A 16443-nucleotide genomic window follows, 5' to 3' on the forward strand; every position below is an offset into this window, starting at 1 on the left:
TTAGTTGCCTAAGCATCATCTTGATGATATGAGGGTCAATTTGGCCTCCCTTAATGAGTTTTGCACCCGAACAATGCACTTGATAACTTATAGTGTTTGACCCTTGTATGAGTATCATACAAATCACATAGGTGAGTAAAAATAAATGGCACATCCATTTCTCTATGTTACTTTTGCAGCTCAAGTGTCATAGAGGCCAGTGTAAGTCATTGGACCTCTATTAAAGTTATCAAAATATTTGTTGTAAATATCCTTTTGCTCCTAGGTGGCGTCAAGACTAGGTGTATATACAACGTCTTCTTGTGACATAGTATAATCCGTATATTTCTATATCTCAAAGAAGTTGCCTCCATCCAACTTATTATCCTTCTCAAGAATTGAACGGAATGTGATGCTTTGTTAGGAAAATTATAGACTCAAAAATATCATATATAGTTGCGAAAATATAAAATTTAAAATTTTTTCATCATGATACTCGTTCATAAACAAATAGGATCAACATATGACCATACATATATATAATATAAAACGTGTATAGGTTATTTGTGAGAACATATTTGCATTTGGAGAATCCTTCAAACATGAATGCATATTCGATAAGAAAATCGCTCTTCAATCTAAAGTAGGATGACACCGAGGTGATCCATACGAAACACATGACTTCAAAAGGCTATGGGGAGCACAAGGAGTCTACTAGAACACAAAATAATTATATAGTATTTTAAAACTTACTCACATTTAGAGGCTTATTCGTTTTTTAACGATGAATTAATGTGCATTTGGCTCCCCAATCTAACACAGGATGACACCAAGGTGATCCACACGAGACACATGAACAAGAAGAAATGATGAAGGGGCTTTATGGGTTTGTTAGGACACAAAACAATCATAGGGCATTTAAAAAACTTACTCATTTTTGTAGCTTCTCCACCTTTTAATGATGGATCGGTATGCATTTTGTTCCTCAATCCAACATAGGATGAGGTCGAGGTAGGCCACACAAGGCACACAAATTGGAAGAGATGATGAAGGAGCACTATAAGTCTGTTAGAACCCCTTATAAGTGAAAATGTATTTGAGAGTGTATGGGAATGATATAGGTCTTAATAGTTCCCAATACAATTTGTTTATATATGAACTCATGAACAAGCATTCCAAGAAAATGAACGCTCATTACGTGTGTGATACAATTGATATAAGTATATGACGCATCATCCAAATTACTATTACTTAATCATGCTTGACCATTTAAGTAAATTCTTATCTAATTTATATCAAATTCATAATTGATCCTTGAGATATATGATAAGATCATGGATAAAGTTACACCATTCGCCTTGAAACATATTCATCTGACTTTTTATATCTCATTTATCTAATTTTTATAAAGTCTTGTTCTAGTCCTTTCATTTTTAGGTTATTTTAGTTTTCCTAAATTGACAAAATCACACTAAAAGTTGAATAATATTAGGAGGCTCAAAACCGAAGTCTCAAATTTTGTATTTGTAGATGCGTAATTGTACTTGATCCACGAGAAGAATTCAACCATGTACAAGCTGTAAACCTGTTCAACATTTCCAATGTAACAGCAAGGCTTAATCCATAAAAGCAACCAAGATTATTGTTCAAATTTGACTCTTACCTAACATAGGATTCTACATTTGACTCCTAGTTTAGTCTGTTGCATCTTGGATTAATGTACCGGTTCTGATAACATCAAGGTCCTAATTAATGAACGATTTCAATTCTTCTTTCTTAACCCGGAAAATTATTTACGGAAGATTGTAAGACTGTCTGTACAGTCTGTACATCTAAACAAACATTTACAAATTGTTAAGGTAGAATTTATGTAAAAATTTCTCCAATTAACCCACTCAAAAGTAGCTTCTCTATGTCATTCACAACTTGCTCTATGTCATCTGAGGAAAGTTCATTCTTCCAGTCAAAATCCCATATACCACTCTCTACTCTGCACTTTAAGTCGTTCTCCAGGATTGCATGTATACTATCAGTAAGAAGGTCCTCTCCAGCAAGTTTCCTGTAGCTTTTTAGAGTCTCAATCCCATCATAAACCTCCTGCAACAACTGGCTTAAACAGATACAGATTCTTGAATTCTTCAACCACTTTAGTAAGAGTGGATGGACCATTTTTACATCTGAAAGGCTTCTACGTTCAATAAGTTCTTTTGCACAATCCATGGAGAGTCTCTCATTAGTAACAAAAAAATCAGTGATCGCCGATGTTAGTAAAGTTGTAGGCCTACTAAGATTAAGATCAAAAAGCTCTTGTGCATGACTCACTAATGCTGGACTGCTTGAAAGCAATAATTCCAGATTGGCTCCAGTCTTGAAGCTCTTACTCTCCGTTGCGTCACAGCTGCTGTCATCATTAACTTCTTCAGTAGATTTAGGTTCTCCTAGAACCTGATATTCCAAGGCCATCGGGATATCATCAGTAAAAGAAAGAGAACCCTGACTGCTGTTGCAATTTTCTGCAATATAAAAACAAATTCCTAGTCAGATAAACCTGTCAAACTTTGTCTACTTGACTATAGAGACATAATAGGATAACATTAGCACATGAATGGCAGTTATCATATAAATATGATGCTACTTTTACAACAATTGGAATGAATGCTCTGTTCCCCTCAAGAATTGTTGACAGAAGTAAAGAGAACTGTTTTGGAATTTTCCCCACAGCAATTTCAGTCTCTTGAATGCTTCTTGTTCCAAATAATAATGCTATGGTTCTATTCAGAACATTAAGATATGGACCACAGTTCCCACTGCATTAACTCAACTATTATTCTCATAGTATTGGTACTTTTCATCCAAGTCGGATAGTTTGAACTTAAAAGTTGTATTAATAACCACAAAATGAAATGATTGGGACTCTCTTAAAGTAGATAATATGTAACTGATGTAGTATCAACCCATGAATGTTTACATGCCTATAATTATAAGATAACATGGACAAAGACATCATCAGCATTATTGTGTTAATTTGATAGACTTTGGCCACCCAACTTTAAGTTTATGATAATCAGTAAAGTGGTTACCTTCAATCTGATGCACATAGGCATCCCTACCTCCTCTGCTGGGAATTGATCTACACTTGTATTATTGCTTCCAATTAAAATGGGGTCTTTTTCGCTTGTAAAATCAATCCTGTTATCATCTTCTTTGCTTCCTTCACTTCCTTTCTGCATAAATTGTTGACAAAGTTAAATTTCTTCAAAAATAAACTTACTTTTCTTTCAAAACTAAATTATGTGAAGAAGCCTAGTTGATGTACATCTAGCTGGTCATGCTTCTATATCCCCTATAAGATTTAGAAGAGAACAGCCATCATTTAAACAAGTTAGAAAGAAAACTCACTGTTGTTTTAGCTGCTGTAGGCTCACTGACTGGCTTTCCCTTCTTAATTAGACTTCTTTTCCGATCATTGGAAGTATGGATTACAGCTTGTTTTGTGCGAGTTGGGATGTCCTTTTTTGTACTTGTTCGCTGCTGGGGAGTTTGATTGTTACAAACATTTGATCCATTTTTGGGCATTTTGACCTTCATGGCTGTCGCCTTGGATTGATCTTTAGATATTGGCACATTTTTAGGTTTCACAATTTCCTTCTCTACTATTTTCCTGCCACTTACCACAGCACTATTATTCTTATCAACTTCCTTATTTATTGCCTCCTTTTTCTTAGGCTGCTGAGCTACAAGATCAGCAGAATTCGCCTTGGTAGGAGCCTTTTGCTTAATCTTTGCTTCTTTTTCTTCAGGTTTCTCAGCAACCTTCTTTTTTCCCTTAGCTGCTTCTTCCTTGATAAGCATCTTGACTGGGTTCTCCTTTTCATTTGTCTTTTGACTCTCTTCGCTTGTTTTGCCAGGCTTCAAAGGCCCCTCCTTCCTTTCAATCGTCTTGGAAGGAAGCTCCTCTCTTACTTTCAGTTTTCTCGGCATCATTTTTGAGTCTTGAACTCCGTGTTCCCGAAACATTGGTGCAAAAGGCTCTTTTGGTTCCAGGAATGGACTACGGAGAGGTCTAATAAGCACAATTGGCGGAGTGTAGTCGGTGAACCTCTGGTTGGAATGGGAATCACTGGTATGATGGCGGTATGACTGAGGCTCTTTGATAGAGTCTTTTTCCAGAAGTCCTGTAAAATGCTGGGTTTCAAGAATCTCCTTCAGTGTCTTTCGCTCTGGAGCTTTTCTCAGATCACCTGATGGAGGCCTCCTTACCATTGGGATATCAATTTCAAATATAGGTCTCTGATGACTTGAAATCTTCTCATTCTTCAACTGTTTCTGGAGAGTTGTCTTCAATGGATTTGAGGGAATCTCTTCTAGCCCCATGAGCTTGGCAATCAAATTTGGGCCATTTGTCTTCTTTTCTGGAGCTTTTGATGAAAAGGGGGAGTCTGTGAAACTATAATTGTTTGTATGAGTTATAGAAGACTGACTTGAGCTTGTGGAGGGCATTTCTGAAGCTGAGTCTGAGTTTCTTCGAACAAATCCCTTATTTTCTTCACTGTTGGCCAATAGATTTTGCCTACTAAGGCCCTCTCTGATTGCTTCCCTTAGTTCCTCGTAGCAATCCCTTGAAGATCCATCAACTGAATGCCGTGGCTTCTGAAACCCGGTTTGATAATTTCGATCTCCAAACTGATATGACCTCGACCGCTCAATCCCTCCTGCTTCTTCCTTCCTTTCTCCTTTAGGCTTCAACCAAGTCATATGCTTTGAAGCTTCTTGCAATTTTCCAAGCATCTTTAGGGAGTCTTGCAAGTCAAGTGCTCCTTTCAACAAATCTTTGGCAACCTCTTTAGATTGCCTATCATTATTTCCCCCCTTAGACCATGAATCAATCATCTGGTTTAACTTCTGAGCTCCTCTTGAGACCTCCAATAACTGTAAAGAAGATGGATTATGAAATCCTTCTGATGTCTCATTATTCAGCATCTCCTCCTTCTTTGCTTCTTGGCTATTGATCTTATGCTCCCTCTTCTGGGCACTACTTTTGGATTTTCTGAATATCCCACACTCAACTACTCCTTTTGGACCATCACAAGTGACAAATGGTCTATAGACAACTGATCTCAGACTGTCTTGATTCATATTCTGTTAAAGTAAAAATAAATCACATTTGACAAAGTCAGATGTACTAATAACCTTTGCATCAAAGCCACTTGTAACAACAAAGACTAAGATATCCCAACAAACTTAATGAAATTTTGTCTTTGGCTGACAAAAAACAATGCTTGTCCGGCTCTGTGTGAAGAAAAATGATTCAGTTGCCGCTTTAATAAACAAAGTAATTTCTATTAAAAAATTGGAAAAAGATAATTCCCAAGTGAATTTTTCAAATCTAAGCCACCATGTAGTTTCAAAAGGGTGAGTCTAAGTTATCAGAAATTTCTCCTTTCAACTGATCCTCAAAACCACTGGTCAATCATGCACTGCTCTCTCCATGCTCTGTTGAGCAGGATTTGGGCAGAAAGACTAAAGTTTCTACTTGAAAGCCAAAACACACGTAATTATAACAGTAATATCATAAATATAATATGAATCTTGAGAGAATTATACTTAGCTTTTGAAATATAGTTTTTTCAAAGTTCATATTATTTAGTATCAGAATCACCACCACATTCTTAGTTGTAATTGTGCAGCATGAGTGATGACCCTGACATTATAGTATTTATTAAAGGTTAGTAGAGAGCTAGCGCACAATTAGCTTGTATGAAGACAGGGCTGCACAACATATTGGAATGTTAGGAACGCAAGTGTAAGTCATGGTACTCGGATCCCACATCAAAAAATATGATCTTTTGATATGGATCTCCAAGGTTCATATCTGAATATGATCAATTTATGACTACTTTTAGCTAATGACACTCAATTTGCAAGAACTATTTGCAACGATATCATCCATAGATTGTCCTAGGCAATACTGCCTTCACCACAGGCAGAAACTAACAAGAAAAAAAATGATATAAGCCAAAGTACCCAGATCAGAAATGCAAGTAAAACAAGCATCAAGCAACGAGCATGAATATGATGAATGACCATCTTCTCACCTAGAGATTAGATAGCTCAAGAGCCCAGAGACAGATCCAAGCAAAACAAAGAACCAGTCGGTGGCATTGACTCTGAGGTATGGTGAATAGTAGTGAAGAAGATTTAGTTTGGTTTTAAAGCAAATCAAGATTGGCTTGTTTGAGAGACAAGAAGATCGTTGACAGATTATTGGCTGTATGGTTTCGTGGGTACAATTTTTAGTGTTAAACGCGTCGTGCTCAGAGAGTGTTCTGAGAATCAGTTGAATTCAAAGGCACGACGAGGGAAGGTGCGATGTGATCACATTCACACTTGAACTGCACCTAAGAAAATAACTACCACCAGTCACGGTAGTTTAAAAGTCATTTCTTTTATTATTTTTTAACGACAATGGCAGGCCCCCTTGACCTTTTGGGTTTCAATTCTAATTGTATTACTTCTAGTCCCTTAGGCTGACTTTGGATTAGGGATGACAACCTGTCGACAAGGAACAAATACCCTAATTCCCATTTCATAGAAAAAATCTTTTTTCATTTCCATCTTTGCCCCATCTTCGATACGAGGATAATAGGGAATTCACATCTTTTTTTCACATAAAAATTTTCTCTCCATTTCCTTTCCATTCACGTTGGAAAAATAATATAGTATTTATTAAATGTTATCATATATTTATTATAATATAAAACTTTTAAAAATAATTCAATATTTAAGTGTTAAGAGAATATATAAAGAAGAAGACGGATCGGGGAAGAAATAGATTGGAAATATATTTATCCATCTCTATTATGTCCTCGATTATTGAAATTTCATCCATCCCTATTCTTCATTCTTGTTTTTGTTTATTTTTATTCTCATTTATATCGAAAGATCTTTCTTTATTCAAAAAGGGATGGGTTAGGGACCGATTTAGATGTCTGAATTGCCATCTTTAGTTTGGATTCTGAGATATGGGAAATTACCATTTAATTCAGGTGTAACAACAGTAATAATGGTAACTTGTGATGGGAAAAATAGAGAGTCAATTTACACCTTACTTAATCCTTGTGAAAGCATTAGCATTAATAGGGCATTTATGTTGACTAAATCTAAATGTTTCAGCATATCCTGTTTTCGTTTCTCGCTGTCACATCATAAAAGAAAATTTTTCCAAGTACAGAAAGGAAAAGCAACCTACATGCTCAAATGCAGTCACAGGATTCTTGCGATACTGTCTCTGTAAATTACTGCTTTCTGTGCCTATCATAAATGTAATTAATTTATTTCTCACCATTTATTTGAATTTCAAAATTTGTACTAGTTCAAGTGGTAAGGCTAAGCTAATAAATGCACCAACAAACTGGAATTCAACCCATCATTAATGTTTGTAAAATATTATACGTATTTATTTTAAATATATAAATAAATATATATTTATCTATATTATTATATAATTAGATATTATTTTATCTTTAATTTAAAATAATTTAATTATATAATAATACATATCAAATGTATAGTTATATGCTTCAAGTGTGAATGCATAATTTTATTATTTATGTTTACAGGATGCATCAAATTGGAAAGGAGATGGAACTTTCTTAGCAGGTGATAAAATTGTATTTTATGGAGTAATTCATTTTAAATTTAACAATGAGATTGTACTAATTTATTATTAATTAATGATTATATACAATTACAAATCTTTGAAGTTAGGATTATTAGATTATGAATAATCTAATAACCCAATTATTATTGTTTTGCAAATAATCTATTAGGTTGATTATTGGTCAAAAGACTTATTCTAATATAAGGTTTGCTGAAATGACAAAATTCATCTGTTAAGTTTAAAAATTCAAAATCTCATCATTCTTTTAAAATTCATTGTTTGGATTAATGGTAAAAATGTCATTCACTTAAAAATATAACAATTTTTTTAACCTAAAGTTTAAAAATTGATAATTCCCCCTTAGGGTTCACTTTCCCATGAGCATCTCCTTTCCAGCCATTAGTATTCTCTCTCTCTTGCGGTCTCTCTTGTCACCCTCTCCTGTCGTCTTTGTCGAAGGTCATTAAGGAGAAGGAGAAAAAAGCTTTATGAGAAAAATTATCATTTTTCAAATTTTGAGTTTAAAAAAAATTAGTTTTTAAACTGAAGGGAGGATGTGATAATTTTTAGCCTTTTTAAACATTTTTAGCTAAAAAATATTTTTATTTTTTACCCTAACAATGAATTTTAACATAAAAATAAGTTTTTAAATTTTTTAAATTTATCGGATGGAACTTTATCATTTCAGTAAACCTTCCGTGGGAATAAGTCTTTTCCCTTGATTATTTGTGTCAAATGTCTGATATGTCTAATATTTTAGCTCTATTTATCAGTACACTAGTATACTTAGATTTCTAAACTAAGTTCAAAATATGTATTATTTCCTTTAAAATTATAAACTAAATTTTAATAAATTATTATTGTATATTTCTCTCTCAATTTAATTCATTATTTCACTCTATTTTTTGTATTTAGTAATGCTGGATACATCTTAATTATAAAAAATATATATATTTAAAAAAAATCAATTATGAAAACTCAAAAGAAATACCAATATATAAGTTTTTAAAAATATACCAATATATTAAAATATCCAATATTAACTCTATTAAATATTATTAAAATAATAAATCTATTAACAGTTTGTTATATAAACTTTAACAATATAAACTAATTGACTTATATTATTTTTTAAAGGGAAATTAAATTAGTTATCCAAATTTAAATGCCTAAAGAAAATTATCATACTTTGAAGGATTAAAACAAAAATACCCAAAAGTTAAACTATTCAAGTAAAAATGTCCAACTATTCTTAAAAAATACAAAAAATATCTTTTCATGTCTTCTTCGTATCATTCAGATTTTCAGTTTTACTCAATCTTCAACATTGTGGATTTAATCGGAAGGAAAAAAGTTTATGTTTTTTAGTTCAATTTGAAAAAAATTGATTCGTGATATTGAAATATTTATACAAGTCTGAACTCAAAACTTAAATTATTTATTAATTTAAGTTTGTGTGCTTTAAATACTTATATATAATTGTGTCATAAAATGAATATTAGAAAAATAAAAGGGACATTTCAATACTAGATTTTGTATATGGGTGTTCTTGGATATTATACCATGTATGGTGGACGGATAAGTTATAATGAGAGGTTAAATGAAATTTGTCAACATATATGGTCTACATGAAATTTCTTTTAATTTAGGGGGTTGAACTGATATTTGCCCAGGTTATAAAGTGGGGCTAAATTGAATTTTATATTAGTCTCTTTAAGAAAAAAATTTTAATTACCTCACTTACTTAATAAACATTTTCTTTAGAAATATGGATAAAAAATTTGAATCTATATATAAAAAAACTTTAAAATGAAAAATCACCAATTTACTCGCATAATACAAAAATATTGAAATATCTTCAAATTAAAAGTTTCAAAAAACTTTATATAATGCTTTAATTTTAAATTTAAATGATTTATTCATAAAAACATACAATAAATTTAGAAATTACAAGCCAATAAACTCATTAAATTGAATGAAAATTATCCAAAATAACAAAAATGAAATCAATTTTCAAAACAAGTGCATTATTCAAAAAAAAAAAAGATCAAAAATTTAAAATCTATTTGTCAAAAAATAGAAAAAAAATTCAATTTTCCCTTGTAATCAGAAAATATTTAACATAGGAGTGGATTCAAACTGAGCCAGTTCGAGTTCCGAGCTCGTTTCGGGCTCGACCGAGCCAGCTCGAGCCCGAAACGAGTCAGCCTTAGCCGAGCTCAATCGAGCTCAAACTATTTGTCAAATTTTTGATACAAAACGACGTCGTTTTGACCAATATATATTAAAAACGTTGTTATTTTGATAACGAAAAACAAGCTAAGCCGAGCCAAACCGAATTCGAGCCCGAAACGAGTCGGTCTTAGCTGAGCTCGAGCTTAGCTTGGCTCGAATCCATTCCTAATTTAACACCCCCAAAATGGCAAACATTCTCTTCCCCTAATCTCCAACATACAAATTTGAAGGTGGGAAATTTTGAAAAACACAATATGCTCCCAGCCACACAAATTCATTAGGTTTGAAAGTTTAAAAATTTACATTAGCTCTCTGTCTCCAATTGGCCTCGCAAATCTGCATGGCGAAGGTCGAATTTGCAAGGTGAGATTTCACTTCTTAAACTTCGTTTTTCAAATTTGATTTCATCAACAATTAACTTTATACCTATTCTAATGTAAAAACTCTAAGAAAATTATCCAAAACATCAACGAATCAAGTCATTTCATCAAATGTTTTAATTTGAAACCCTAAGCCAAAAACATTCAAAAATCACCTTTAATCATCTAAATCGTTATACTAAAATATATAAAACATGACAAAGATTTGATTTACTTTTTCATCTATTTTGGTGGCTAGAAAACGAGTGAAAATCGTTAGAGAAAGTCGCCGCAAGCTAAATTTTCCGTGAGTTTTTGTTTTTGTGTGGCCGAGTTTATGTGAATCTGGGTAAGTTTTCAACTTTTAGTTTATTTTACTGAAGGGGTATTTTCATCTTTACACTGATATTGGGTATATTTACTTAATGTTGATAAAATTGAATATTTTTTCTTTAGGCCTTTAACTTTTGGATGTTTAATTTAATTTCCCTGTTTTTAAAACGTTCAGGCATGTGTATGGTTAGATTCAAGTCGAGTCAAGTTTAAGCTCGAGCTCGACTCGGTTTATATATAACTAAGCTCGAACTCGTCGAACTCATGAAAGCTAAGCTCGAACTCGGCTTGAATTCAGCTTGGCTTATTTTTTATTATTAAAACAACATCGTTTTAATATATATTGATCAAAACGACATCATTTTGTATTAAAATTTTTAATTAGAAAATTTAGTAAGTAGCTCGAGTTCGAGCTCGATTGAGCTGGTATAGGACTAGCTTGTTTCGGACTTGTTCGAACCAAACTTAAACTCCAATTTGAATGGGCTCGATTCGAGTCAAACCCTAGGCATATGTAATGAAGGATACTTATCTCCATGCACACTTAACATCTGGAATTACACAAATTCTCCTTTAATCAACATCATGTAAAGCTTCTAGTTTCTTGTTAAATCATAATTCCTTGTAACTCTACAGAAATAGGGGAGAATTCGCTTACCTCAATGAAGAATCTACTGCCAAATAATCTAGAATACACTTCAATTTGGCAAAAATTTATAACCCTAATATCATGGAATTTAGATATCTATCAATGTAATTGTAATTATCCAAAATTGAAATAAATAATATATTATTTTTTATTTAATTCAAAATCATTTAAATACATTTCAACTTTAACTTCAAATTTTCGTTAAAAACAATTTCACGGTTAATTTATACTAATTTTAGGATAAATAATTACAAAAAAAATTTAAAAAATTAAACTTGTTGCCGATGTTGAATGTCACTTATGATGATGATCGATGCAATTCATATTAAATTAGATCAAGCTAGTGAGATTCTAATTGCAATTTTCATTTGTAATAAGTGTGATCAGAGTTATGGTTAGAGAGATTTAAAGTAATAAATATCTAAATTGATAAAAAAATTATTTGCTTTTTATGGGTTTAAGTGATATTAATGATATAATATTTATGGATTTTGTAAATTAATAAAATCTTCCTTAATTGTTAAAATTATCCTTTAAATAATAAAATTATATTATATAATTAATGATTTTAACTTAATAATAAAATAATAAATTATTATTATTATTTGTAATAAAATTGGCGATTATTAAATTAAATTTTCTGATATACTCAAAACTAGATAAAAATGTCCAAAATTTGTTATATAAAGCAAAAATATCCTAATCATGTAAAAGGACCGAAATACCCCTTTTACATGATCTCGTGACTCTGTTTGCTTGTTGTGAACTGTACATCGTGAAAAGTTATCGCTCACTTCAAATGAACAGTGATTTTGTGATGCACTGTTCACCACATGCTCAATTTAATATCTCTATCATTTGGATTCCTTAATATTTCTCATGGTATAATAACCAATTTCGCTAGCGTGACAGCAAGTTGCACGTGCTTGTCGTCACACAACTGACTAAGCTACGCTCCAGAGTTTCGTTCCCAGCTGTGAGGATTTTTCTTTTCACAAACACATAAATAAATTAAATTGGATAGCCATCGCCATCAATCCATCGCATTACAGAATCAAGAGAGAGTAATTTGGATTATATTGGATTGTTGAGCTGGCGATTCAATCAGACATAACTGGCATTTTTGTTTGGACTTTTCATTGATTTGATTTACCGGATTCCGAGGTTGCTCAACCAGTTTTTTATGCTGGTAATTTTATTTTCCTTTTTTGATAATTTTGATAAGGCTATCCAAAGACTGGAATTAAGGGGGCCCGAGTGTTTGGTGAGTCTGGAGTGCTTACTGAACATAGTGAGGGAGGGCCCTGGGGATGGGATCATGCTTGTCAGCGCCGGTTTCCCCGTCTTCTTCTTCTTCTTCTTCTTCTCTGAAGAGAAACAACTCGAGGAAGATGAAGAGAAACTCTTCATTGGAGTTGTGGCTGCATAGAATTCCCGGTTGGATTTTCTTGAATGGCCTCACAGATAATGCTTCTTTGTTCACAACGCAAGGCAGGAAAGGGATAAACCAGGATGCTATGATTTTTTGGGGGGGTTAATATTTTTCTTTTCTTCTATTTATTCTTTGTAGACAACATTATTAAATTCTTTATCCCTTTGCTTCTTAATGAATTCGATATACACACGCTTCATGAAAATTTTCACTCAGACTGAGTCATCAAGGGACCGTTTGGGACTGCCTTTTTTTTTTTTTAAGTGCACTTGAGAAGCACCTTGTGTCAAAGCAACAATCTATTATGATTTTGTTGGTGGACAGTTTTTTTGTTTGTGGTCTTTGCTGTTCATTTGATTTTACTGTATGTAAAAATTTATGCTGGCAACTTTCTATGTTACTTTTCTTTGAAAATTTGTCTGCATTCATATGTAGTCCTTATAAATCCTTGCACAGGATGAATGAGAATGATCTTCATCATTCCATAATCATACCCGTATATGCTATAGCATCTGAAAGCCAACTTTCTTCTCAATTCTAATCTATAATCAACAGAATTGCAGGACCTCTTCCAGAGCCAGCTGATTGCTTAATCAAAGGATGCAAATGATGTGAATAAAGTTTGTTTAGTTTATGCCTTTCAAATAACTGAGAAACTATCTATTAGTGAAATAGAAATCAACTTTTTCCTGCATAATTTACCATTTTCTTCTACAGAATACTTCTGTTCATTAATTTGAATGTGATTATTACTGTTTTCTTCATTTGTTACTTAAATTTCATTATTATATCTGAGATAGGCATTTTGTTTGTTTTTCCAGAATTTTGGTCCAATGGCAGACACAATCTTTTCTGGTGTTTTTGACTGCCATGGTCCTTATGGCCATATGGTTGCAAAGAAAGTGAGGGATTCTCTTCCACTAAAATTAAGTGCCCAGTGGCAATTAAATGATAGCGGCACAAATATGATTAGTGATAACAGCAGCAGTGGCGTAGGAAGTATAAACTCAGAAGACTCATTCTTGTCAGTCAAGAAACCTAGGACATCTATAGATAATAAGCATAATCAAAATCAGACTGATATTTGCGTTACACTGAAGGAATCATTTTTGAAGGCTTTTAAAGTTATGGACAAGGAACTTAGGCATAATCGGTATCTTGATTGCTTTTGCAGTGGGACAACAGCAGTAACCTTAGTCCTGCAGGTTAGCTGTGCTGAGTACACGAGATAAAGATAACTCTCGCATTGCTGTTCAATTGACTGTTGACCAGAAACCAAATCTTCCTAGTATGTATCTCTGTCTTGGGTCCTTGCCATAATTTTGTGCATGGGAACTTTTCATCTCAGTCATATCTATTAAATAAATATGCCTTTTATATATAGAACATGATGTTTGATAGTAAACACTATAAACGCCTTTTCAGCTTGAATTGATGTTAGATTGTGGAGTCTGATCATATCTAAAGGATATATTCATAGCATTCTATAATTACATTAAAAAACTTATTGCAGTCATGAATATAGACATGATTAACCAAACCATGTAAATTTGTCTTGTTTAATGTGATTGATTTTGATGTTCAGTTTCTTTTTGCTTGATTCATTTCCCAACAACATTTACTTTGATTGATTAAGGTTCTATTATTCCTCAATATATTGAAAAGGAAATTTTTTTAATAAAAATATTTGCGTAAAATTTTGAAAGCTATAGTTCATCCACTGTTAGAAAAGCTGATAAATTTATTTCTTGAAATACTCTTCGTTTGTACTTGCTACATTTACAGTCATGACTCATGAACATACATGTATACTGTGAATAATAATCTTTTTAAGTAAAATGATTTTGATTTGTGTTTTCCAAAGTTGAAATGACATAAATTTTAATAGTTAAATTTACCTTTTTTCTCTCTTTCCTTGTCCATACAGAGGAAGCTGAGGGAATCATGTCATGCAAAGGACGAGTTTTTGCTCTCCAGAATGAACCTGAGGTTTCTCGAATTTGGCTGCCAAACAGTGACTCTCCTGGTCTTGCCATGGCTCGAGCATTTGGAGATTTCTGCCTCAAAGATTTTGGTCTGATTTCTGTCCCTGAGACTTCGTGTCTTCACCTCACTGAGGAGGATGAGTTTATAGTATTGGCTACAGACGGGGTATGATATCAATTACAAATCCTGATATATATACATTCACCAACCTTTTTTTTTTTTTTTTTGGCTAAATGGAATTGAAGAGAATGTGGGTGTTAGAGAGACCTACGTTTACATTTTTTTTTTTCTTTTGTTCTGAGTCAGATGCAGAATTTCTAGTTATTCAGAGAAAGTGAGTAGAAAAATGACCCTTTATTATATTCTTTTTCCAGTTTTAACAGTGGCAATATATTCAGTCTTTACAGATTTTAGTTTCTCTTTGCTGTTACACAGTTCTCTAACATTGATTTCTTCTTAATCTTAGTCTTACATTGCTCTGCTTTCATCACACAGTCTACTTTTCATTTTAACTTTCCTGTTGACTTTCAAATACAATACAAAAGCTCTATACATAGGTTATGCCACAATAGAAATAATAAAGCATATTACGTATTAATAGAAGATACAAATCACAATTGTCTTTTTTCTTTTCTAAATTGGCAGGTCTGGGATTTTCTCTCAAACAAAGAAGTAGTAGACATAGTAGCATCAGCCCCACAGTCAGCTGCAGCTCGAATTCTGGTGGACTTAGCTGTACAATCTTGGCGATACAATTACCCCACATCAAAGGTTGATGACTGCGCTGTAGTTTGCCTATTCCTTAATTCAAGCTCGGACTGTTGCTCCACGTCCTTCTTCCAAGTCAAGGATAAGCGGTTAATGTCATAGGAACTGTTTCTAGAACCTCAAGAATGTACCTGAAATTTGCGATGAAGTTGGGTTGATAATTTTTTGCGATATGGTGTAGTAGGAGTGTCTCACTTTTTCAGGTGTATATTGAATACACTTCTGGCTCTTACTTGGTGATTGAATGAATAGGTTTGGAGATAACTAGGTTTCGATGGTGTATATTTATAGGTTCTTTTTTGGGGTGTCTAATGCAGGATAAACATAGTTAGAGTTTGTGATTTTGTTCACAAGGACGATTAAAATGCCTTGGTCCTCCATCAATGGATTTGGTGTTTTTATGAATCCACCGAAGTAGATGGTTTTGTTAGTAGTTTTGTTACTCTTCCATGACTGAGAAAACATGGGTTTGTGTAAATTGAGGGCCTCTTTAGGTGGGAACATGTTTAATTTGAATCTGTAAGTACATTCATCAATCCATTCATTATTTGTGATATTCTTGTTCTTCTCTCTTCACGAAAATGGATATATGAGCCATAATCTGGATTGTTGTTTATATTAATATATTTTCTAAATCAATAAAATTAATAATAAGTTAAACTATTAAGGTGATTTTCATTGGTGTCACCATCACGTATGAAGTTTGAACGTTCTGAAATTATAATTATCAGTATTTTATTATATAACACAAATAAAAAATGATACGTGTATCGAATTAATACGATACAGTGCATTTATTATATGATATGATACATATTATTAATACAGATCAATACACTTTTTAAAGAAAATGATGATATAATAAGAATATATATAAGAAATCTAAATTTTTAAAAGGTGTTTATGATATTTTCTAAAATAATGATGTATTAATTAGATTTTTTAATTATTTTATTTTTAAAAAACTGTATTATACAATACAATATAATATTCGATACACAATATAGAAAATTAAATTCCTGATATATGATAAGATATACAA

General features: G+C 32.5%; 1 protein-coding gene and 1 pseudogene across 1 annotated transcript; one reads left to right on the plus strand and one right to left on the minus strand.

Moving 5' to 3' along the window:
• Positions 1-1708: 1708 nt before the first annotated feature.
• LOC123200863 lies at positions 1709-6387 on the minus strand. The gene is made up of 5 exons (XM_044616251.1): positions 6075-6387; positions 3379-5118; positions 3060-3203; positions 2546-2549; positions 1709-2492 (listed from the first exon to the last, which is right to left on the minus strand). Exons 2-5 carry the CDS (start codon positions 5113-5115, stop codon positions 1846-1848), a joined length of 2532 nt encoding a protein of 843 aa, XP_044472186.1. The 5' UTR covers positions 5116-5118; positions 6075-6387; the 3' UTR covers positions 1709-1845.
• A 5994-nt stretch (positions 6388-12381) lies between these two features.
• On the plus strand, positions 12382-15926 carry LOC123200205 (annotated as a pseudogene).
• Positions 15927-16443: the final 517 nt, after the last annotated feature.

This window comes from Mangifera indica, chromosome 17 (genome assembly GCF_011075055.1).
Source record: "Mangifera indica cultivar Alphonso chromosome 17, CATAS_Mindica_2.1, whole genome shotgun sequence".
Classification (NCBI taxonomy): domain Eukaryota; kingdom Viridiplantae; phylum Streptophyta; class Magnoliopsida; order Sapindales; family Anacardiaceae; genus Mangifera; species Mangifera indica.